This window comes from Lutra lutra, chromosome 7, assembly GCF_902655055.1.
Source record: "Lutra lutra chromosome 7, mLutLut1.2, whole genome shotgun sequence".
NCBI classification, from domain to species: Eukaryota; Metazoa; Chordata; class Mammalia; order Carnivora; family Mustelidae; genus Lutra; species Lutra lutra.
Window position 1 is genome coordinate 70,308,431 of NC_062284.1, and position 23,812 is coordinate 70,332,242.

At 43.3% G+C, this 23,812-nt stretch overlaps 2 protein-coding genes across 6 annotated transcripts in view; one reads left to right on the forward strand and one right to left on the reverse strand.

The window, feature by feature from the left end:
- Positions 1-3,466: 3,466 nt before the first annotated feature.
- On the reverse strand, positions 3,467-21,323 carry LYSMD2 (LysM domain containing 2). 4 transcript variants are annotated; one of them, XM_047737784.1, is made up of 3 exons: positions 20,033-20,779; positions 5,798-6,129; positions 3,467-4,030 (listed from the first exon to the last, which is right to left on the reverse strand). In XM_047737784.1, exons 1-3 carry the CDS (start codon positions 20,303-20,305, stop codon positions 3,988-3,990), a joined length of 648 nt encoding a protein of 215 aa, XP_047593740.1. In that variant the 5' UTR covers positions 20,306-20,779; the 3' UTR covers positions 3,467-3,987. The 4 variants fall into 4 exon arrangements, with proteins under 4 accessions (XP_047593740.1, XP_047593742.1, XP_047593743.1 ...); XM_047737786.1 differs by lacking the exon at positions 20,033-20,779 and adding an exon at positions 19,829-19,969 and having other exon boundaries at positions 3,468-4,030; XM_047737787.1 differs by lacking the exon at positions 20,033-20,779 and adding an exon at positions 14,194-14,309 and having other exon boundaries at positions 3,468-4,030.
- Positions 20,879-23,812, forward strand: part of TMOD2 (tropomodulin 2) — a 65,750-nt gene continuing 62,816 nt past the window's right edge. For both annotated transcript variants that reach the window (XM_047737781.1, XM_047737783.1), the window contains exon 1: positions 20,879-20,976. The gene's annotated coding sequence lies outside the window, so the exon portion shown is untranslated. The remainder of the gene's footprint in view (positions 20,977-23,812) is intronic.

A 23,812-nucleotide genomic window follows, 5' to 3' on the forward strand; every position in this document is an offset into this window, starting at 1 on the left:
AACATTAAGTTTGCAAAGCCCTGATCTATGAGCCTGTTCCCTCCATGGTCAAATGACGGTGGCACTCCCCACCTGAACACCTTGCAGGGGTGATGGACAGCAAATGAGATAATATCATACACACACACACACGGTTTTAAACTCTAAAGACTGAACAAATGCCAAGAGCTGATATGTTTTCCAATGTGAAAGACAGGGATGGAATGGTAGTTGTGTTGTTGCATTAAAAGCTTCTTAGCTAATCGTAATCATTGTAATGGGAAGTCTCTTTCCTGATCATTGCTCACGATACGCTAACAATATTTTCCAGATTATGACCTTTCAAAGATGAGGGACTTCATCAACCAACAAGCTGATGCTTATGTGGAGAAAGGCATCCTTGATGAAGAAGAAGCCGATGCCATCAAGCGTATCTACAGCAGCCTGTAAAAGTGGCAGAAGATCCGGGAGTCTTTAGGCTGTCCCAGCAAACGTAGCTTAAAACACTTCTAATTCTGTCATTAAAGTTATTTGACCCAAGGATTATTAGAAAGTGGTGAAATTGCAGTAGTTAACCTTTTAGAAGTGGTTCAACATAGCTTTCTTGCCATAAAAACTGTCTGAAAAGTAAAGTTGTATGTAAGCTGCGATTTTGTATATAGAATCCTCATTTCCTTATAGATTTACATTTTATAATCAGAGATATGTGGCTTCGGAAAGCCTGTCATGGACATAACTTAAAATTGAAGCTTCTTCCCGCTGCGTCACACCCACAGGCACCCCCCGCAAAGAATTAGGGGGTTCTGTTTTTAAGGCATGCTGGGTACCAAAGCACCTCCTAGACTCTGTCTGTTACAAGATGTCATTTCCAGTTCCCTTCTGGGAGTTAAAATAAATTAACATTTCCTCCAAGCCTCTCTAGCTTAAAGGATAACTCTGCTTTTTTGGTTCCTCCAAGCCTCTCTAGCTTAAAGGATAACTCTGCTTTTTTGGCTGTTCTGCTGGCTCTTTATAAGGCCCAGTGGTGCAAAAAGGAACCTGAAAGATAAGCATAGGGTTTGCTGGACTCATCAACAATTTCTCCCCACTCTTGACATTTCCAGACATCGAGTTTGTTTATTAATAGGGATAACGATGTGCTCTCCAAGGAGAAAAATGAGGTCATAAACACTGCAGAAGCAAAGTAAACATGTCTGCCAGACCTGAGTTATCTAAACTGAATTTAATCCAGGCCAAGGTTTCTCAACAGAGAGCAAGAAGGCCAGGCAGTAGGACAGAAACAGAGAAAACAATCAGTCCCTTCTTTGTGGACCAAAGCTTTTAAATGAGTTTTCCTGGAAGAAAAGGTTAATGAACTTGGGGTCCCTGCAACTCCTCTTCCTCAGCTGCCATCACAAACACAGCTCTGGAAACAACACACAGTGGCCCAACGTCCTCCTGAAATGGTTGGTAATGGGCAATGCTCCCAAGCCAGAGAATGCTTTGAAAATGCATTATTCAGCATAAAGTTATAACATTTTTCTATTTCAGTTTGAAATCTTAAAAATAATATAATCTTTGTGTATTACCTGTCATGACTTCAAACAGCCTTCTAATACTTGTCTTGAATGCTCCTACTTGGTATCTACTTTTTGGTGAGGACTGGGCAACTTACAGGGGAAAGTATTAAGAGGTTATTTTTCTCGGGGAGGAAACCATTGCTGCTCCTCCCCATCCTCTCTAGAGTTGTAAAAATAAACAAACCAAAGCCTGACACCTACAAAAACTAAACTTGGCATGTTCTAGAGAAGTCATTACTCCCTGGTGAGCAGTAAGAGGGAACTAGAAACACCTCTGCCCAAATTATCCTTGCCCAACTCAATGAGTCAGACCCTTTTAATGTCATCTTTGATAACATGACCGATGATTCACCCATGTCCTATGGTCCAAGTAGGCTGCTTGTACATCAGGACAAAAGAAAAGTCTGGCTGCAATTAAAGCATTTTATCCATTCATTTTTCTATAATTTATCTAGATATCTATGCAGTCTATTTTAAAATAAGACATTTAGTAGGGAGTTTATTGTAGTTTTCTGACACACAGACATTCATTAACTCTGAGCAGTAACCAAGACAAAAGAAAAGGGAGATCATTGGCCTTGCTTCAGAAATGAGGAAACTGGTTCACAAGGACACAGAGCATACTCAAAGTCCAGATGAGCAAGAAGTTGTTAAAAGTGGGCCTCGAGGCCTCGAACCCGGTTTCTTGTGGCTCAGTCCACTCCTCCAAGGCAGCACTAGAGTACTCTGGTCCAAGACAGTTCAACTGTGGCCTCAACAAATCCAGAGTTTTTAATTACTTGAAGGAGAGAGATGTCCTGGCCAGAAAGTGCTAAGAGTAGACCTTAGGCAACAAAGAAATACTCAGAAGAAGCTTTTTAAGATTGTGGTCTGAATTTTACATTTCTGCTTATATTATATCTTTTGGACAGCATTTTTGGATTTATGTCTTTTGAATTACTCTCAAATTTCAGATCATGTCACATTAAACAGCATGATAACTTTACATTTTTTAAAGTTCCTGTGCCTCCGGAGGCCTAGACCTTGTCTTATGTACACAGTGTATTCCCTTCCTTTATTTTTCTGTTTTCTCCTCTTCCAACTAACCCCCCATAGTCAGGTAGTAGCAAAGCATGATCAAGAGATCACACTATATCAAAGATGGTAACAGCATGAGAAAAAAAACCCCACCACATCAGGGAGTGTGCATGTTATGAACAAACAAGAAATTTGAGACAAGGGCAGATGACAGTGTTTCCCATGCATGCACCTGTTGGTCACCCTCAAGGGCTGGAAATGTGCAGTTCTGGTTCTGTAAGCTCTGCTCCATTGATGCCTAAAGGCACCTGTTTCCTGCTTAGTGGAAGACCTGGAAGAGCAGGACAAGGAAGAGAAAATGAGGGGAGAGTCCTGTTTACCCCCACAGAAAGCGGATTCCTTTGGGGATGCAGGGGAGAGATAAATATAGGGAATTTTTGTGGGAGCTTAGTGATTTCTTTAACCTGGTATTTGAATAAAAACTGAGACCAAAAAGAGTTTAACTCTAAGTAATATTTTGCTTAAGATTTATGGCTGTAACCTGTACATATGATAAAAGACAAATTATGTGAATAAAAACTTAATCCTCAATTCAAATGAACACAGTGACTATGAAACACTCTATAAAGTGACATAATGAAATCTAAACTAGAATTCACCAATGTGTCAAGAGCATGGCATTTTTAATTTCTCCTTCTCATTATATTCTATGTTTATACCATATCTCAAACAAATCAGGAAAAATATTATGAAAATGTAAAGGTTACTAATACCCATAATTGATTTGCTTTTACATTACTGAAACTTTTTCAAAATTCCAGTTATAATAATAAAAACATTTAAAACGGAGCTGTCACCATTTCAAAAACAATTTAAAAATCAATTTTATGTTTCCATTTGTTGAAAAAAAACAAAGACTCAAATATGAAAACATAGTTTATTTTCTCATTCAGGCTTTTGTAGTTTATTTTTACAAAATAGCAGACAAAATTTGGTTCTTTATATTAATACAGAATATGTAATGCATATCGAAATATATAGCACTTAAGTTATAAACACATAGCAAAATCAGCATCACTTCAACAGCAACCATGTATGTCACATAATTAGGATTTCTCAGAAGATCAACATTGTTTTCAGCTTGAAGATGTATATAGTCTTTGATGCTTTATGTTAACTAGTATTTACAAAACTAGTCTAAAAACTACCATCACCTACAAAAGTGATGAGCTTTAGGATACAATTTTGCTTTCATGCCGTAATAGGGACTTAGAATTATAGAAAGCCAGAGGGAAATAATCATGTCAGTGCAACTGCAGGAGGTGGACCTACTAAATTGCGATTTAACGATGCACGCTTTCGAATCTTCGGTTGTTGGTTTCCTTATGATCCAGCTATCTCTTAATCCAGGTTAGATGATCACCCCGATCATCTAACTGTGATAGAGGGAAGCTGCATAGGGGCTTTCTTCATCTCTGAAAAAAATACATTCAGTATAAATCAGTGCTTAAAAATGATATTCAAAAAACTAATATACATACTTATTATATAAGTTAATATCCATTTGCCAAAGAAGGGTATATAAATTTAAAATATTTTGTATATCAATTATAATATTTTGCATGTCCTGGAAGTTATATGCGATGCAAATACTCATTAGGATGGACCTTATTGGGACGCCTGGGTGGCTCAGTTGGTTAAGCGGCTGCCTTCGGCTCAGGTCATGATCCCAGCGTCCTGGGATCGAGTCCCGCATCGGGCTCCTTGCTCGTCAGGGAACCTGCTTCTCCCTCTGCCTCTGCCTGCCATTCTGTCTGCCTGTGCTCGCTCTCTCTCCCTCGCTCTCTCTGACAAATAAATAAATAAAATCTTTAAAAAAAAAAAAAAAGATGGACCTTATTATCTGCATTTTATTGGCATCTCAGTTATTGGAATAAAGAAGGGTATTTGTAAAAAAATATTTATCTATTCTTATATATTTACATTTTTCTATTCCATTTAAATAAAACATTTTAAATTATAAAATGATTACATTCATATTTATTTATATTTTTTATATTCCACCTTTTCCTCAAAAGGACTCGATGTGCCTACAACAAAAAAGCATACACACAATAAGATGAGTTAGACAGAAATAGAAACTCAGGACTAAGGAAAGGAGAACAGTACAAATATATTAACCATAAGAAATACTGTAGTAGCTGAACTGAACATCAGTTTTAGTTGTTAGCTTTCTGGAGCCAGGGTTAAAAAGGAAACACAATAGCTTGTGCCATTCTTGGATTCATAAAGGAAAAAGAAAACCAATTCTGTAGGAGAGAGAAAGATTTGCCCGAGTACCAAATTAAAGAACAAAAAAAACAGCTCACATGAAAAACACCCAGTAACAAATAATGGACAATGTCTTTGACAAATTACATTAGGATCAGTATTTCACAAGGAGCTGCCCTTCCCAGGGCAGTCCTTCCTTTGATGGGATAAACTAGATGTTTCTGCTTGGCTGCTATCCAGAATTGCTTGCTGGATAGTTACACTACTAAAGCAAAGCAGCAAACTTTTTATAATAAATAACAGGGACAAAAGCAAGTATACTGCAACAGATAACGCCCTATGCAGAATGCAGGAGCTCTTTTTACACCTCACATATTGAAAATCACTTTCTAGAATTAAAATAGTTTTAATTTTTTTTTATTTTTTTAAAGACTTCATTTATTTATTTGACAGAGAAAGAGAGAGCGAGCACAATCAAGTGAAGTGGCAGGCAGAGGGAGAGGGAGAAGCAGGCTCCCTGCCGAGCAGGGAGCCTTACGCGGGACTCGATCCCACGACCCGGGATGAACTGAGCGGAAGGCAGATGCTTGACTGACTGAGCCACCCAGTTACCCCTGAAATATAGTTTGTGTTTTTTTTTAAAGATTTTATTTATTTATTTGACAGACAGAGATCACAAGCAGGCAGAGAGGCAGGCAGAGAGAGAGAGAGGAGGAAGCAGGCTCCCTGGGGAGCAGAGAGCCCGATGTGGGGCTCGATCCCAGGACCCTGGGATCATGACCTGAGCCGAAGGCAGAGGCTTTAACCCACTGAGCCACCCAGGCACCCCTGAAATATAGTTTTTAAAGCAAAAGGAAAAAAAGGAAAGAGAAGAGCAAAGAGAGAAAACAAAACACAACAAAACTTAGCCAAGCAAGGATATCGTAAGAGTAATTTATTCAACCTCTGACATTTTACCAACATATTTTTACCTGCTCTCTTCTTTTAGTTTCTTGGCTGCCTGTGTTGACAACTTAATCTGCAAGTCTAGTCTCTGCAGGAAATCTCTAGCTGACACTTCTTCAGGTTGTACAGGCTGAACATCAGATTCTTGAGGACTGGGAGGAGAAAGGTCTTCCCCAGCTGCTACGGGCTCTTCTTCATGAGAAAAACTGCTACCAACAGTTTCACTTTCTGGAGAATCTACTGAGTTAAGTCCATTAAACAACAAAGGCTTCTCTGATATAACTGGGATGTTCAAAGTTTTCTTCAGAAATATACAATCATTGGTAAACAGTTTATTTGCCCTTTTAATCTGTTCCATCTAAAATATAAAAAAGGAAACACAGAGTTAGATATAAGTAAATCCATTAGTAGGGTTTATTACATAAACAGAACTAAAACTATCCAGGTTTAGAATATGTGCAACACTTTCTCTGGATTTGAGAGTCTTAATTTGGGTTTAGTCACTTCCCCAGGTACTCCTGGTTATTTCAAGAGTAGTCAGGAAATTGTTTGCCACTTTTAAAAAGGAAAGACTCATTCCCCCCCCCCCCCACTATAATATTTGCCCTACAAGGCAGCTTTTACCAAGCAGCCTTAAATCCCTGAAGTTAAAGAATGTGGAACTTTTAGCTCATCTAATAATTTCTATTCGTGTTTTAACATTTCTGTTATTTGATTTAAAAAAAAAAAAACGAGTACTATTCTTTTATTTACAGAGTGTTTCTGGGGTCTCTGGAATTGTGTCTGGTAAATATAATGGAAACAGGAGCTGATACAGGGATAAATACGAGCATTTGCAAGAATGGTGTGGACTGAGACTGCGGGCATTAAGAAAGGCCTCACAGACAAGGTGGGGTTCTGATTTTGATTCTTTTGACTTTACATGGACCTTGAAGAACAGGTAGAAGTGGTACAGGTAAGGAAAGGAGGTGGGGAGTGTATTACATACACTATGTCCTATTTCCACCCAAGGAGCAGGCATTTGAAGATCCACTTTACAAATAAAAGGAAAAAAGTCAGAGAGACTACGGACCATGGAAGGATCATACATTGGCGACGAAGAAGCTAGAATTTAATAGTTACTACCCGCCCCCCTCCCCCCACAAACTCTTTCCTAGCCTGCAGATGCCTCCCACAGACCTCAGCCATGGGGATGGGAGGCGGGGGTGGGAAGGGAGAATGGAATCTACACAGGATCTCATGTAACCTCCACAACAGTTCTGCCATCCAGACACTGTCATCTCCTTTTTGCAAACGAAGCAATGGAGACTCCAGAGGGGTGACTGGCATGCCCAAGTCCACAGCGCTGCAAGTCTGCTGCAGAACCTGGGGCCTGCCGACCTCCAGGCTTCCAGCCGGATACTGTCCTGCGCTGGGCTCTGCACGGGCCCCGCACCCGCTCAGTCTCTTCACAGCCCGGTCTGGTGAGGCAGGGAACCGAGACGGTTTGGAAAGATTGCTGAGCTGAGCGCGCAGGCTTGGGAACCTAACAGACCTGGTTTCAAACCCCAGCTCCACCAACACCAACCACCTCCACGTGTGTCAAATAGGTGTCACCCACCCTTCACGGGGGTGTGTACACACACTCGCACAGAGGAGATGGAGAGGTAGGTAGGTAGGTAAGCAGGCAGACAGACACAGAGACAGACAGGATGTCTAAGAGAGAAAGAATACTGAGCAGAGCCCCTGACAGCAGATGACACTACTCTCTATTTTCCAGTGAAGAAGTTAAGGCACACAACAGAGGACTGATTTGACCAAGTGCCTAAGGCTCTTGAAATGTGTGAGCTGGAGGGGTGCCTGGGGGGCTCAGTTGGTTAAGAGTCTTTCAGCTCAGGTTGGCATCTCAGGGTCCTAGAATCGAGCGCTGCGGTGGGCTCCCAACTCAGCGGAAAACCTGCTTCTCCTTGGCTCTCAGCCCTTCTCCCCTCATGCTCCTGTGCACACACTCTCTCTCTCAAATAAATAAAATCTAAAAAAATAAAAAATAAATGTGTGATCTGGGATTTTTTTTTTTTTTTAAGATTTTATTTATTTATTTATTTATTGACAGACAGACATCACAAGTAGGCAGAGAGGCAGACAGAGAGAGGGGGAAGCAGGCTCCCCACTGAGCAGAGTGCCCGATGCGGGGCTCGATCCCAGGACCCTGAGATCATGACCTGAGCCTAAGGCAGAGGCTATAACCCACTGAGCCACCCAGGCTCCCCATGAGCTAGGACTTCTGTCGGACTCTGAAGTCCCTACAACAGCAGGATAAAAGTGCATGACTAATGGGACCAAATTATGGGATCCTTTAATGCCAAATTGTGAGTGAAAAAATTAGATTCTACATCAAAGAGCCTGAAAAACAAGAGTCGATCACTAAATGAACCCTATATCTCTTGATTTCTTACTATAAATTGAGTCTACACAAATGGTACACATAAAGCTTTTTTTTTTTTCTTTTAAAGATACTACATTAAAGTATATTTTGTGTGGAGTGGGGTAGTCTTTTGTGTTCTAGCTTCTGATTAAAGGAGAGAAGGTAAGGGTGAAGAAGAAAGGCATGAATAGGCCAGTGCATTTAGGAGACAAAATTAAAATCTGAAAATCCTAAGTATCTCTGGTCTGGTAGGCTTTTATTTAAGAGATATAAATAACTTGAATACCTTATCATAACAGGTTCAGGTGTATTCTACTCTGCCTTTAACACCCCTTATTTTTTTTACTTTATTTTAGTTTTTTTACCAGCTAACATCTACCTCCTCCATCTTAGTATGTGGGCTTCCAATGGCACTGAACAACTCCCCCCACACACACACTCCAAGGGGATCATATGACTCATTCTTGCCCTTTGGAGTGTCACAATGTCCTGGCTTTCATGATAGGTCATAGTCCCACAATTCAAAGACAGAGGCAGACTTTTGCTGGGTCCGGGGGTGGGGGGTTGCGGGGGAATCCTGTATTTTTTCTGCTGGAAAGAGCTGCCATCCTTCCACCTCACGGAACCTGAGGCAATCTGGAAGGAGAGCAATCAGTCCTCTGAAGCAAAGCCTAAAGCCAGAATTCCCTAGGGCCTTTCAGTTCCATGACCCAATAAACACCATTTTTTGTTTGTTTTTTGTTTTTTGCTTAAGCTAATCTGAGTTAGGTCTTCTGTCACTTGTAAGTCAAAGAACCTTCCTTGATACAGTGCCCTTCGAAATGCTTATTGGCAGGGGCCTATAATTTTCTGACAATAATGATGGAGGACAGAAACTGACAGGAACACCAGATCTGAGTGCTGAGGCAGGGCTGAGAATATCAAGCATAAACTGTGAATTCCTTCAGGACAAGCACTTTTATTTCTATATCTTCCCTGGGGGTAACAAAGACCTGGTACACAGTAAGTGCTTAGGATAGAAGGATGGAAAGATGGATGGATGAATTAATTAAAACAGGTCAGAGGAGGGACACCTGAGTGGCTCAGTCATTGGGCATCTGTCTTCGGCTCAGGTCATGATCCCAGGGTCCTGGGATCAAGCCCTGTATTGGGCTCCCTGCCCGGCCGGAAGCCTGCTTCTCCCTCTCCTATTCCCTCTGCTTATGTTCCCTCTCTCACTGTGTCTCTCTCTGTCAAATAAATAAAATCTTAAAACAACAACAACAACAAAACAGGTCAGAGGAATAGGTATAAAGTTGGTTAAGTGTCTGCCTTGGGCTCAGATCATGATCCCAAGTTCCTAGGATCAAGCCCCATGTCAGGCTCCCTGTTCAGCGGGGAGTGTGATCTCCTCTGCCTCTCCCCCTGGCTTGTGCTCTCACTCTCTCTCTAATAAATAAGTAAATAAATATTAAAAAAAAAAAAAAAGATGAACTCAGGGAAGTAACCAGAAAGGGACCGTGAGTCATCAGTTGTGTTAGTGACTCTCCCTTTTAATCCATCCCCCCACCCAATCCATCCCCAGCTCTTCTTGAGCCTGTTCTGAACCCGGGAGGCTGACCTCTTAAAAACTGCTTTATTTAAGCCCCCTTGTCCTTGTAATTCCAGTGCATGTTCCAAAGGAAGTCATCAGCAGAAAGATACAGCACCATGACTCCAGGGGCTGCACTCTTCTATAGCAGAGTTGCTGCCAGGTAACCATTCCCTCGTCCAAGGCTCCAGCCCTCCTCGTGTGGGGTACACCATGTCTTCTTCTTGCCCTTCAAGCCTTGGGGTAATGTCTTCCTGCTATTGCTAGTCTCAGGTGCTTCACCATCCCTTGTTGGTTCCCTCAACCCTGCTCATACTTCTGTAAATGTTCCTTCAGGAAATTCTCTTCGGCCACACCCCCCATGCCCACTATCTGTTTCCTGTCAGAACCCTGACCCATACATCTTTCATTCAAAACAAGACAGCCCACCACAGCTAGGTGAAGGGCCAATGACAGGGACCACAAGACGAGGCGACTGAGTCAACAGCTGGGTATGGTCAAGGAGCACAGGGAATGAAGGGCAGGATTCCCTAGTTCTTGTGATCGGCCCATTGTTTCACCCATAGAACTGCCTCTTTAGCCTATGAGCTTCCTGAAGTCAGAGACTACGCCGTCTCCATCTCGGTGTCACCAGCAAGCATTTAAGATGTACATTCACCCTATAGACTAGACGGGATATCCAGACATAGCATCAACGTGGGGACCAACCTAAGGACTGGTAGATCTGAGTTTGAAGATGAAATGAGCCTAATACAAGGTAGTTTGAAACAAGGGCTCCAGGGCCATACTTTCTGGGTTCAAATCCTGGCTTTGCCACTTTCTAATCATTCACTATTCTGTTTTATTTCCTGTAAAGTAAGGATAATAGTACCTTCCACACAATATGATCCTTATCAGGGTTATACGAATTAACTCATGTATTTAAGATAATAGGATAATGCATAGCCCCCAGGAAACCCTCCAAAACGATGATAATAGCTGCTATCTTGTTATTAAATTTGCTTAACAATGAGAAAATAACAAGTAAGGGCAGATTCTAACATGTATTTAGCAAATGAGAAGGAAGGAGGTAGGAACTTCTCACAATAAAAAATATTTCTCCTACAAAGTAAGAAAATATAAAAAAAATTTTCACCAAACCAAGCCCAGATAATTAGCCTCATACGTTGTCACTGCCCTGAGGTGTGTGAGCTCTATATTGTCCCCCGCCACCCAGCAAAGGTGATAAATTTGACCTTAACTTATTCTCCTTTACAAGTGGTGGCTTGAACCTACAGAACAGGCTGCAAACTCTGGACTTAAAGTTAAGGAATAAATCAGTCATGCAAAAAAGCCAGGTGCGGGGGGGGGGGAGGTGGGAAGCAGCATTCCAATGAGAAAGAGCAGATGCAAGACCCCAGCACAGAGAAGAAAAAAAAAATAGTGTGGCTGAAGTATATAGGGAGTAATGAACAAAACTCTAGACCACATAGGGCCTTGGATGCCAAGGTAAAAAAGAAAAAAAAAAGATTTTATTTTATTTACTTATTTTTTAGGATTTTATTTATTTATTTTAGAAAGCTGGATGGGGAGGAGAGAGAGAGAGAAAGAGAGGAGTACACGCATGAGGGTGGGGAGGGGCAGAGGGAGAGAGAATCCAAAGCAGACTTCCTGCTGAGCTCGGAGCATGACTCTGGGCACAATCCCAGGACCCCAAGATTATGACCTGAGCTGAAATCAAGAGTCAGACACCCAACCATCCAAGCCACCCAGGAGTCCCCAAAATTGGTTTCTATTTCAGATGTGATGAGAAGCCACTGGAGGGTGAAGAAAGGGAGCAACGCAATCTGATTACAGTTACAGATCATTCCAGCAGCTTTGTGGAAAATGGATTAGCAAGAAAGAGGCACTAGTGGAAACAGGAAGCCTAGTCATGGAGAAAACCTCACCAGCACAGATAAGAGATGAGATAATCCCAAACAGTGAAATGATGTTTTAGGAAAGTTTTACACTTTTATCTGAACATAGATGGGTCTAATGCTCTGGGAATGCCACCTCACATAAAGCTAAGAAAAGTCATGATCCAACCCAAGGGAAGAGCTGGAAAACTCTGTAACTTCCCCACCTGCCCTCTGTTCAACACTTCCTAATACCCAATTTTTATTTTATTACTTATTTATTTACACAAGGACAGAAGTAGTTCAGATGCTATCCTGTGAAAGTTTGAAACTCCTCTGAACTTTTGTCTCCTAGATTTAGAACTAGAAACCTGGTGTTGAAAGATCCTGTTAAAAGTTACAAACTTTTGGGCGCCTGGGTGGCTCAGTGGGTTAAGCCGCTGCCTTCGGCTCAGGTCATGATCCCAGGTCCTGGGTTCGAGCCCCACATTGGGCTTTCTGCTCAGCAGGGAGCCTGCTTCTTCCTCTCTCTCTGCCTGCCTCTCTGCTTACTTGTGATTTCTCTCTGTCAAATAAATAAATAAAATCTTTAAAAAAAAAAAAAAGTTACAATCTTTCAGGTCAACTGGGTGACTTAGTAGGTTAAGCATATGATTCTTGGTTTTGGCTCAGGTCATGATCTCAGGGTCGTGAGATTGAGCCCTGTGTGGGGCTCTGTGCTGGGCGTTGTAGAGCCTGCTTAGGATTCTCTCTCTCCTTCTCCCTCTGCCCCTCTCCCCTTCTCTCTCTCTCTTTCTCTCTCTCAGGAAAAAAAAAGTTAAAGTTTTTCAATAAGAGGAGGCGGTGTCTAGCAGAGTTCTTCCTAAATGAATGAGCTTCCTGGAGAAATAAAGAGGTGCCCTCATTAAATCTCATCCAGTGCACACACACACTTGTCAGGAGCTACAGAAATAACTTAAACACTGAGGCTCTTAACCCTGGAAGTCCACCATTCCCAAGGCTCAGTGATTACGTGAATGGTCAATGTCCCAGTGTGTTCTAATTCTAGCATGCTTAACTGCCATTGTTACAGAAGGCCATCAAGTTTTGTTGTTAAAAACACACACAGAATAACTACAGCTGCTTCAAGTTTTGGATATCACAAGGATTTGATTTGTTACAGGCTTTGAAATTGCAGTTTTCTGGCACAGTCCCAAAGCAGACCTGGTTTGTGTTAGGAACACATAAAGCAGGGAACAGTACATTAGAACTCTTAGAAGACATTATGATCCCTTTCCTCCATCCTCCCCAATATATACTCTTTCCTCCACTCTATTGCTAGATTTATCCTTCTGTTAAAAAAAAAAAAAAGATTTTATTTATTTATTTGACAGAGGGAGAGAGAGCAGGAGAGCACAAGCAGGGGGAGCAGAATACAGAGGGAGAGAGAGAAACAGGCTCCACTCTGAGCAGGAAGCCCGATATGGGGCTTGGGCCCAGAACCCAGGGATCAAGACCTGAGCCAACAGTACTCGCTTAACGAGCTGAGCCACCCAGGCACCCCTATAGTTACCCTTCTAAAACAATGCTGGATCATACCAGGCCTTGGGTGGATGGTGGAGAATGGATTACTTTTGGGGAAACTGAAACCCAAAACCAAAACAGAACCCAACTCCTTGGGCCTTTTTAAAAAACTATTATTCAATTTATTCAAACAAAAAAAAAGTTCACCTATTTCTCCCACCCCTCTGTCCAACATTTTCTAACACCCAATTAATGTTGAGAATAGACAGTATGACCTTTTTAGAGTGACACAGAACTACCCTCTATTTCTTGTAGGCAGACGAATAAGAGGTAGATATAGCAATTGAATTGTTTTCATTTCAAAAGTCTCTCTCTGGGGCACCTGGGTGGCTCAGTGGGTTAAAGCCTCTGCCTTCGTCTCAGGTCATGATCCCAGGGTCCTGGGATCGAGCCCCACATCGGGCTCTCTGCTCATCGGGGAGCCTGCTTCCCTCTGCCTGCCTCTCTGCCTACTTGTGATCTCTGTCAAATAAATTTTAAAAATCTTAAAAAAAAAAAAAGTCTCTCTCAATCAGGATTGAATAGCATGATTCAGTCAAATTGACTGGTCCCCAAGAAACAGATTACAGAATAATTAAGAGCTAACAAGATGGCCACAAGATCAACCATCATGACATTAGGTAGAATGAGCACCACTGATAAGTTAAAAACAACTTCTTTACAATGATTCCCCTGTAAATACATTTTGTAAAGGTGAACTGAGTCTGGAGGGAACTCACAAAACTTCCCCCTATAAAAGTATCTCAACAGCAGCTGCTGGGCACAGCCAGGAACCTTCCACAAAGGCTACTCTGTTCAGCCTCATCAAGCCACTAGCCTAACAGTGAAAACAGCGTTCAGAATTTCTGTTTCTACCTCTCCATTCCTTAAGAAAGACAAACCTTTCCAACAACATTTCAGGATACATAATAACTAACATTTACCCAGCACTGTGTGGCTTATAGAATATATTCATACATACATACAACTTTCATTTGATTATTATTTTACAGAAAACTAAAGACTTACATATGAAAGGACTCTCTCAAGGTCCTTTTCCAGTAAGTGCTAGATTCACCAGTCGCACCACTGTCTTACTCTCACTCTTAAGTCCTAGGTGTTGGTGGCAATCGGATTCCTTCACTGCCATGTGCTAATAGGGAAAAGGGTTTACTTCTTTCCCACACTATCTCGGAAGAAATATGAGATTCCATTTATATGAAATGCCCAGAAAAGGCAAATCTATAGATTAGAATGTATATTTGGGGGCTGCCTGGGGCTAGAGAAGGAAACAGAAGTAAGGTCAGTGGCACAGGGATCTTTTCAGAGTGATGGCACTGTTCTAAAACTGGATTGTGGTGATGACTGCACAACTCTATAAACTCACTAAAAGTCCTTGAATTGTACACTTAGAATGGGTGAATTTTGTGGTATGTAAATTATATGTCAGTGAAACTGTTTTTTGGGTTTTTTTTAAAGATTTTATTTATTTGAGAGAGAGAGAGCATGGGGGGGAGGTGAGAAGCAGACTCCCTGCTAAGCAGGGATTTGGACATGGGGCTCCATCCTAGGACCCTGAGATCATAACCTGAGTGGAAAGCAGAGGCTTTACTGACTGAGCCACCCAGGCACCCCAAAATTGTTTTATAAAAAAGAAAACATGAGGATTCTTGGGATTCTCCCTCTGTCCCTCCCCACTAAAAATAAAATAAAATAAAATAATAAAAAAGAATACGTGAGAATCTATTAAATCCCAAGCTACTAAAGTCCATTTTTTTTTTTAAGATTTTTTATTTATTTATTTGACAGAGAGAGATCACAAGTAGACGGAGAGGCAGGCAGAGAGAGAGAGAGAGAGGGAAGCAGGCTTCTTGCTGAGCAGAGAGCCCGATGTGGGACTCGATCCCAGGACTCTGAGATCATGACCTGAGCCGAAGGCAGCGGCTTAACCCACTGAGCCACCCAGGCGCCCCCTAAAGTCCATTTTTTAAGATTTTATTTATTTGACAGAGAGAGAGATCACAAGTAGGCACAGAGAGAGAAAGAGTAGAGAGAGAGAGAGAGAGAGAGAGGAGGAAGCAGGCTCCCCGCCAAGCAGAGACCCTGATGTGGGACTCGATCCCAGAACTCTGAGATCATGACCTGAGCTGAAGGCAGAGGCTTAATCCACTGAGCCACCCAGGCGCCCTACTAAAGGCCATTTTACCATACTTCTCATTATATGTTGCACTATTAATTTATGGTTCTCTTGCCTTTGATCAGCAAGGATCAACAATTTCTATCAGCAAGGGCCTAAAGTTATGAACACAAAAGATGTACATATACTTACATTTCTAATTCACAACCTTGTCCCTAAAATGACAATCATTTCACCTTGTCTCAGCAAGGTGACTTCTGTTCAGGGAAGTGTGAAGAAGCAACTAGGTTTAACAGCTCACTGGAAGAAAGTGAGAAGACTCTGGGAATAAAACCGGACAGTAAGTAATTAAGGGCACTGGAAGCAAGGTGGCCTCTGGAGAGGGGAGAGGATAGGCAAGCTGCCAGGAGGAAGCAAAGAGACAATGAAAAAGTTAATGCAAATAATACGTCTCCTCACTGCCTCCTGCTCACTTTTGTTTGTATACTGTTCTCTAGATGTTTTTTCAGGGTTTCCAAACAAAAAGTTCACAGTGGCTGCCTGGAGCCATGAGCTTCCTCCCAAAGTTTGCATCCAACTGAGAGGAGCTAGGATCACCACAAACATCACAGCTAAATCTAGAACACTGGGTTAGGGCAAGGACCTTAAGTCTCAGGAGAGATAGGCACAGCCAGGGAAATTCCAGCCCAAGCAAATTCAAGTCTGAGATCTACATCGTATTTAGTAGTTTCTCACCTTAGCCCAAATAGTTTCAGTTTCCCAGACCACTTCCTCAAATGCCTCTTTGGTAGAGATGCTCAAAAGTAAACCTATGTTTATTTCAATGTCAAGATTTCCTGCCAGTAGAAGGGGAGAAAACCAGCACCAATCTTGCTGTAGGCTTGAAAGCCAGCCTCAAATCACACTTCGCAAATCCAGTCACTCAACCCCTACACGGGCTCTGTCTTTCAGGGTCTGCTCAACTCCAGGGCCCAGTGACTTCACTCCAGGCAGGCCTGCGGATTAGGTCCATACATATGTGGAGGGCCTGCATGTGCCAGACTCGGGCTAGGCAAGGAATGTACAGAGATGAGTTAGACAAGCAACCTGGCTTCTCGAGTAGCTACAGGCTAGTGGAAATCAGCAGTAGACAAAACTCATCATGAATAATAGGAGAAAAGCATGTATCATCCTGTAATCCCTGCATGTAGCACAAGGACTCAAACAAACCAGGCTCAATAAAACCAAGTAAAAAAAATAATAATAAATGCTAGTTATTAATAACTAAAATGACTTTAAAAGGGATGTGGGAAAGGTTCTTTCGATATTTTCTAAGGCACTGGCCAAACAACCTCGGTCCACCAGGCATCAGGCCTGGCCAGGCTCTCCAACATCTGCATTCTTCTTTCCTATAGAGAAGCCTTCTGGATGCCTGGGCCCATCTCTACAGCAGAAATACTCAAATGAAATAGTAAACAAATAAACAGAAAATATATAGTATATATATAGTATCAACAAATCATCTAGAATCCAACCCCTTCCCACCACTTCCTTTTCCGCTGCTTTGGTCCAGACTGCCATCCTCTCACCTGCATTATTACAAAGCCTTTATCCTATCTGGTCTCCCTGCCTTGGCACTTCCTGGGCTACAGCCTGTTCTCAAAGCAGCAGCCAGAGTGATCCTCTTAATGCATAAATCAGATCATGTCATTCTTCTGTTCAAATTCCTCCACTTTCCAACTCACTCAGAGAAAGAGCCAAAGTTCTTACAATGGCCTTCAAAGCCCTAAGTGATCTGGTTCAAATATACCCTATTACATTGTAAACATCAGGTACACTATTCCTGGAACTTGCCAATTATGCTCCCTTCTCGGGGCCTTTGCAGCACTTGCTATTTCTCCTGCCTGGAATGTTCTTCACAGACATCTGCACACCCCCCACCCCCTTGCCTCCTTCTCAGTGAGGTCTTTGTGGTCACACCATTTTAAATTACAGCCACCTCCACTAGCCCTCCTTCTCTCCTTTCCCTGCTTTATTTTCTTTCATTTTGCTTATCAATACCTGACCTATAACATATTTTGTTTGTTTACTTACTGTCTCCATTAAGATATAAGTTCCATGAGGGCATGGATTTCTATTTATTCACTAATGTATCACCAAAAAGATAGAAGGTGGGGAAAAAAGAAAAATAAGATGAATAATAAATACTGTTGGGAACACAAGGCAGGGAAGGGGAAAGGGGGTATGAGGGAGGGCTGTAATTTGACAGAGAGTAGTCAGGAAGACCTCATGGAGGAGACATGCAAACAAGAACTTGAAGGCAATGAGGGAGCAAGTCACACAGCCAAGATCAGCCCTACATAATTTGCAGGGCCCAGTGAAAAGTGCAAATGTGGGGGCCTTGTTCAGAAACTATTAAAAATTTCAAGATGGTGGGGAACCTGGCTGGCTTAGTCAGTTAAGCATCCACCTTTGGCTCAGGTCATGATCTCTGGGTCCTTGGGACTGAGCCCTTTAAACAATAATTTAAATATGCTTATGACCTCGGCAGTCGATATTAGAAACTTAACTAATTTAACTTCTTTCTGTTCAATCAGGGAAAGAAAAAAACTTCTCTCCCTTTTTAGGTCCTACGTAAAATCTCAATTTACTATGAGTAAATCTAATTAATGCCTCCATTAATTAAAGCACTAATGTCACTTCACTGTTACAGTAACAATTATCACTTCTACTGTTTCTACATAATCAGTGGAAGTCTCTCTAAAAATTTCATCAACTATAGTTCAGGACCTAAAGTAAATAATATACATGTAATAAACCAGTGGTTCTCAATGAAGAGTGAGTTTCTTCCTAGGGAACACTTGGCAATCTCTCAATGGGGGGTGGGGGTCCTACTGGCATCTAACAGGCAGAGGTCAGAGATGCTATTAAACATCCTACAATGCACAGCACGACTCCCACAACAAAGAATCTGTAAGTATGTATGTAAGGCCCATAATATCAATAGTGCTGCAGTTGAGACTGTGGCCATACATTATAGTTCCCAATTCATTATACTTGAGCTTAACATCTTAAAATCAAGTCTTTTTGAAAGTAGTGAAAAATCTAGTTTACACCTTAACCATAAAGGGTGATAAGGTTATGAGTAACAGGATCTACAGTGAGAAAAAACATAGATTAGAAAGCATCTGATCAAAGGTAGAGAGCCCCTCTGAGCAGATGTTTAGGAGTTCTAAGCCACTCAGGTGCAGCCAAGTAGGGCACTGGCCTGGAGAGACTGCTGTGGGTAGGCACCAGGGAAATAACACTTCTCTAGAGATAATGGGTTCCTGGTACAGTCACCTTGGCCCAGTAGGTATGACATACAGAAACCATACAGAAGAGACCTTCTTTTTTCAATAACCAAGATGCTAAGAGAGCTCTTGATAAGACTAGGATAGAAACAAGGGTGGAAATCAGAAGTAGTATCTAGATAAAAGCAAATGCCTTATCACTGTGCTAACTCAAGCTGTTCTCAATGAAAAAACATACTCAGATAATATCCTTACCTCTCACCCCTCTTCCCATCTGTAAAAAAGTTAATTACACCTACCTCCAAGGCTCATTAGGAAAACCAAATTGAATAAAAACAGGATGGAACAGGACAAATGTAATGCCTGGCACACAGCAGGCATTCAGCAGAAGGTAGTTACTGATATGCCCCAACTCTGCTTTCCTCTGGCCTTCACCCAAACCAGGCCTTATTGATGTACATAACAATGGCAGTTCTACGTTCACGTTTAGAAACTCCCAGGCAGATGGAAAGGGACTATCCATAGCATGATAATATCAGTATATGCCTGCACAGCAAGATTCCTGGTCTCAAAATGTTTAAATGATAAGACCTGCCAGGTAAACATACAGTACCAACTTGAAGGTGCAAAATAAATTAGTCTCTGTCATTCTGTGAAGGGCCAGAAAGAGTTTCACTTTAAGAGAAAGATACAGATAAGATCGCCTTTCTTCCCATCAGTGTCTAAGGTGTTTCAGGAAAGAACATTGAAAACTGATACAGAACTCAAATGTAAAAAGGCCATCACATGGCTCAGAGTTAATTATAAGTAATTTTAATGAGACAGTATGCTCCCTTGGGTTTCCATGTTCTTCCCAGAGGTGTAATGCAATATACCTAGGACACACACACTTATAAATTTATAATAAACACAGCTCTCCAGCTCACCTAGACCCCAGTTCTGGGCTGCTGCTTGGCGACAGGTGTCACATTCACAGTTGCCCGTGAGCCCAGGGGTGTAATTTCACTTCTAAATAAAGCAGCAGCATCGATTAAACCAGAACCATCCTGCGGAAACAACCGTACCACCCCTGACTCGTCTCCGCGCTTGTTTACAGACAAAATTCTCTGCCCGAGTCCACACCTCAGCTCGGCTCTAAGTAAATATGCACTACGGCAGTGTGATCTGGACTGAAACTCGGGTGAACATGGCTCCCTGGTCGGCTCTGGCCTGCCTCGCCCAGTCGGGCAGGACGCCGAGAACTCGATGCACCTACCTGGGGAGGGAGCCTGGGCGGCCTGCCTCTCTGGCCGCAGAACCATCTTCTGCGACCGCGGCGGCGGCCCTCAGCGCGCCGTGGGCAAGCGCCAAGGACCGGAGAGCCGCCCGCGCGACCCCCGGGCCCCCGGTCCCTCCCCGAGCCCCCGCCCCCGAGCCCCCGCCCGGCCCCCGCCCCGCCGCCGCGGCGCGCCCTGCTCACCGTGACTCCGTACTTGAGCGCGATGCCCTGCAGCGTATCGCCGGCGCGGACCCGGTGCTCCACATGGCGCTCGATGACGCCGGCGCCCAGCGGCGCCCGCACGCTGGCCGTGCTGCCGTACGAGCGGGTCTTGGTGCGGGCCAGACTCAGCGACAGCTCGGCCTCCTCGGACTCGGAGCCCGAGCGCGAGCGCGGCGGCGGCGAGGGGGCCGAGGGCCGGGGCGCCCGGGGACCGCCTTCCCGCAGGGACAGCGCGGGCGACGAATCCGCCATGGGTCCCGCGGAGGCCGCCAGGTCGCGAAGCTCGCCAAGGGGGCGGCGCCTTGTGCGCCGCCGCCTCTTCTTCCTCCTCAGAGGGGCTGCGGCGGGCCGTTTCGCAGGGGCGGCGGGCTGGAGGCCGCGACGGGGAGCTGCGGGCCGGGCATGGCGAGCGCCCCCCTCCTGCGAGTCCCGCCTTCCCCGGGCGCACCTGCAAGCGGAAGAGCAAGACGAGATCCCGCAGCCGCCGGGCCGAGCGCCGCGGCTCCACCCTGCTCGCGGGTGCGGGGCAGGCCCTGCGGTGCGGGGAAACGGGGCGCGCTACCGCCCGCGGCCGCGGGGGCTAAGGGGGGGCCCACCCTCAGGCGTCCTCGGCGCAGCGGAACCCTGCGGCACACCCGCAGATGCTAGTGAGAGCCCTGCCCCCACCACGGCGAAACACCAGAGCTTCCCTCTGCTTCCTTTATCGATTCCCCAGCAGGCGCCCGCTTTCTCAGACCTCCAAGCTCTCCCACGAAGGGTACTTCCCTCCCCCCACCCGACTACCCTGATGACCTCAAAGTCCACGTCACAGAAAACATTAAGGCCATTAAGCACACAGTTTCTCCAGGCCCATCTCAACAGCCAGGAGGGTCCGGCCTTTCAACGTTACAGCAGGAGGGATAGGCCTTTGAACATTACACCAGGTGGGTCACCTCCAACCAACACTCCAGCTCTTTGGATTTCACTCCTTACTGCACACCCGTGCCAAACTGAATCCTGACCTGCCTGGAACGAGTGACCGGTTACGGTCAATTCTCCGGGGTCACTAGCTACATCCCATTCTCATGGCTCACTAAAATTTACTATCTGCACCCATCCTTTTTTTTACCCATTTCCTCTTTAAGACGCTGAAATCATAACTCCACAAAGTATTATCATTAAATCCACGGTTGACCTCATCTGTGTTCTTCATCTGAACACTTCCTCCTCAGCATGCTGGCTTCTGACAGTATTCTCCACAGAGTGGGTATGCATTTACTAGAGGCTGCCGCCACGATTTCTGTTGTACTCTGGACAGCTCTACAACAGGAGGTACCCAATATGCAAGTCAGGAGACTGGAAGTTTAATTCATTGGCTGAAGTTTCTCTGTGTCGCAGAGCTGGACAGAGGCAAAGGCACTAGAGCTTGGAGACACCACAAAGGATGGTAGAGAAGCAAGTGGTCCTCACATCACCCTCCCACTCAAAAATTCTTCAATGGCTCCATGTGGACAGCAGCATTAACACAACTCACATTGGCACCTAAAGTATTCTTTCTATTTTTATTATCCATGCACTGGTCATATCCCATCTACAACTTCTCCTGAACGCATCCCGCCAGACAGAACCAGTTGAACCTGCCCCTCTTGCCGACCTTCCTGTGTGCATACGCTATACACACCCCACCTATAATGCTACTCTTCTATATCCTGTCTTTTTTTTTAATTTAAGGCCCATCCCAAATGATACATCCTCCAAGAAATCTTTCCTGATTCTTGCCATGTGTCTTCCTCCCTTAGCCACCCAATCGTTATTGTTTCTCCACTGAACCCCAAGGCAGTTGGTACCTCTTGTTTAGCACTTGTGTTTTGTATCGTGTACTTATTGCCTCTACATGTTCTCCAGTGAGGCATAACTAGATTTTACTCATCTTTTTAGCACCAGCAGTGCTTAGCCCAGAGCCTTCAATAAAGCATCAAAAGTAGCTGAATGAAGGTGTGGTAAAAAGATCCCAAAAGCTAAATTAGATTATTTAGCAAGACTGTGCCATACATGAACTCTTGAGTGGTAACCATTGTGCCCATCCCAGGAACTATAAGAGAGAAAGAATCCCCTAGTTTCAATATATTATGAGATCAGGAAATACTTTAAGAAATTGTCCTCAAAGAATTCACAACCTAGTATTGAGAGCGCATATACCATGTCTTCCAGTGAGGAAAAGTTTACAAGAACTGGAAGTTTTTATTTAAAGAGTAATGAACTGGGTTATGAGAGGTGTGATTTGGTGCTCTTTGGGAAAAGTTCAATGATCAATTAATTGGGGAAACACTAACGAGCTATATTTCCCTTTCGGAGGTTCACAATGCACATTAGAATACTGAAGGTTCTAGAAGGCCTATAGTAAACTAAGCTATTAGGTTTGGCTTAACAATGTATTTCCCAAACTCATTTGACCACAGAACCCCTCTTTCTCAGTATTTTAGCAGTTTGGGTAGTGCTAAATTAAAGGGGTGAAACACAAGCCTATATAAGAAACCAGGAAGACGACTTGAGAAATCAGAGAATACCAAAAGATAGAAGAGTTGGTACCTAAAATAAGGGATAGAAAATGAGCCAGTTGGAAAAAGGTTAGGTGATGATCACTTAATTACATTATAAAATGACCAAGGCCTCTGTAAAAATGCAAAAAAAAAAAAAAAAGTACCACCAAAAATAGAGATTCAAAAGCCATCCCATCCCCCTTTCATAAGGATAAGTTTCTAAGCTGTCCTCAGTTATTTCCAACTTTTCCTCCCTTAAGAAATCCTGGATCATAAAACACCTCCAAAACAGTTATAAAATGCTCTGAAATAAAGCTTACACAATTTTCAGAATTTTCTCCATGATTCCTCTTTAAGATCTTCACTAGAATTTCCTATAGATTTCAGGAATTAATCAGCTTGAATTAATACTTAATTGATATTTTATAGTTAGGGTCCTTTGTGAGGTATTTTCCTTAGTTACTGGGGTTATTTCCAAATAGTTAATCTTCCTTTAAGTTTTATATTGAATTCTCTATAATCTAAATAATGTAAGTCAATATCTACAATTTATGGGTTAGAATGAAGTTTTTTAAAGGTTTTATTTATTTATTTGACAGAAAGAGAGAGAGCACAAGCAGGGGGAGCAGCAGGCAGAGGGAGAGGGGAGACCAGGGAGCCCGATGTGGGTCTCAATCCCAAGACCTTGAGATCATGACCTGAGCCAAAGGCAGATGCTCAACTGACTGAGCCGCCCAGGCACCCCAAGAATGAACTTCAATATTGGTGTTTTGTGTATCTACATATAACACAGAGCAAACCTCACAATTAATAGTGAAGCATTAGAAGCATCTCCTTCAGGGGTGCCTGGGTGGCTCAGTTGGTTAAGTGTCTGACACTTGATCTCAGGTTGAGCATTGGGCCCCATGCTGGGCATGGAGCCTACTTTAAAAATAAATAAATAAAAATAAATAAACAAAAATAAAACAAAAACAGCGGGGCGCCTGGGTGGCTCGGTGCGTTAAACCCTCTGCCTTCAACTCCAGTCATGTTCATGGTTCGACTCCAGAATCACAAATGTATGAGAACTCATCCATGACACAGGGAGCACTGCAGATCGCTGGGGAATGTTGTATGAAATACATGATGTCAGGACAAAGGGTCATCCACATGGTAGACCTCTATCTCCTACCATACACAAAATCTAATTTCTGATGGATTACAGACTTCAAGATGAAAGATAAAACTCCTTAAACCTACA

Excerpts from the sequence above, each read along its gene's own strand:
- LYSMD2 (XM_047737784.1), bottom strand. The coding sequence starts at position 20,305 with ATGGCGGATTCGTCGCCCGCGCTGTCCCTGCGGGAAGGCGGTCCCCGG. Across the intron at positions 6,130-20,032 it reads CGCTCAAGTACGGAGTCACG|ATGGAACAGATTAAAAGGGC; the intron begins GTGAGCAGGGCG and ends TTTATATTTTAG. Across the intron at positions 4,031-5,797 it reads AAACTAAAAGAAGAGAGCAG|AGATGAAGAAAGCCCCTATG; the intron begins GTAAAAATATGT and ends TATTTTTTTCAG.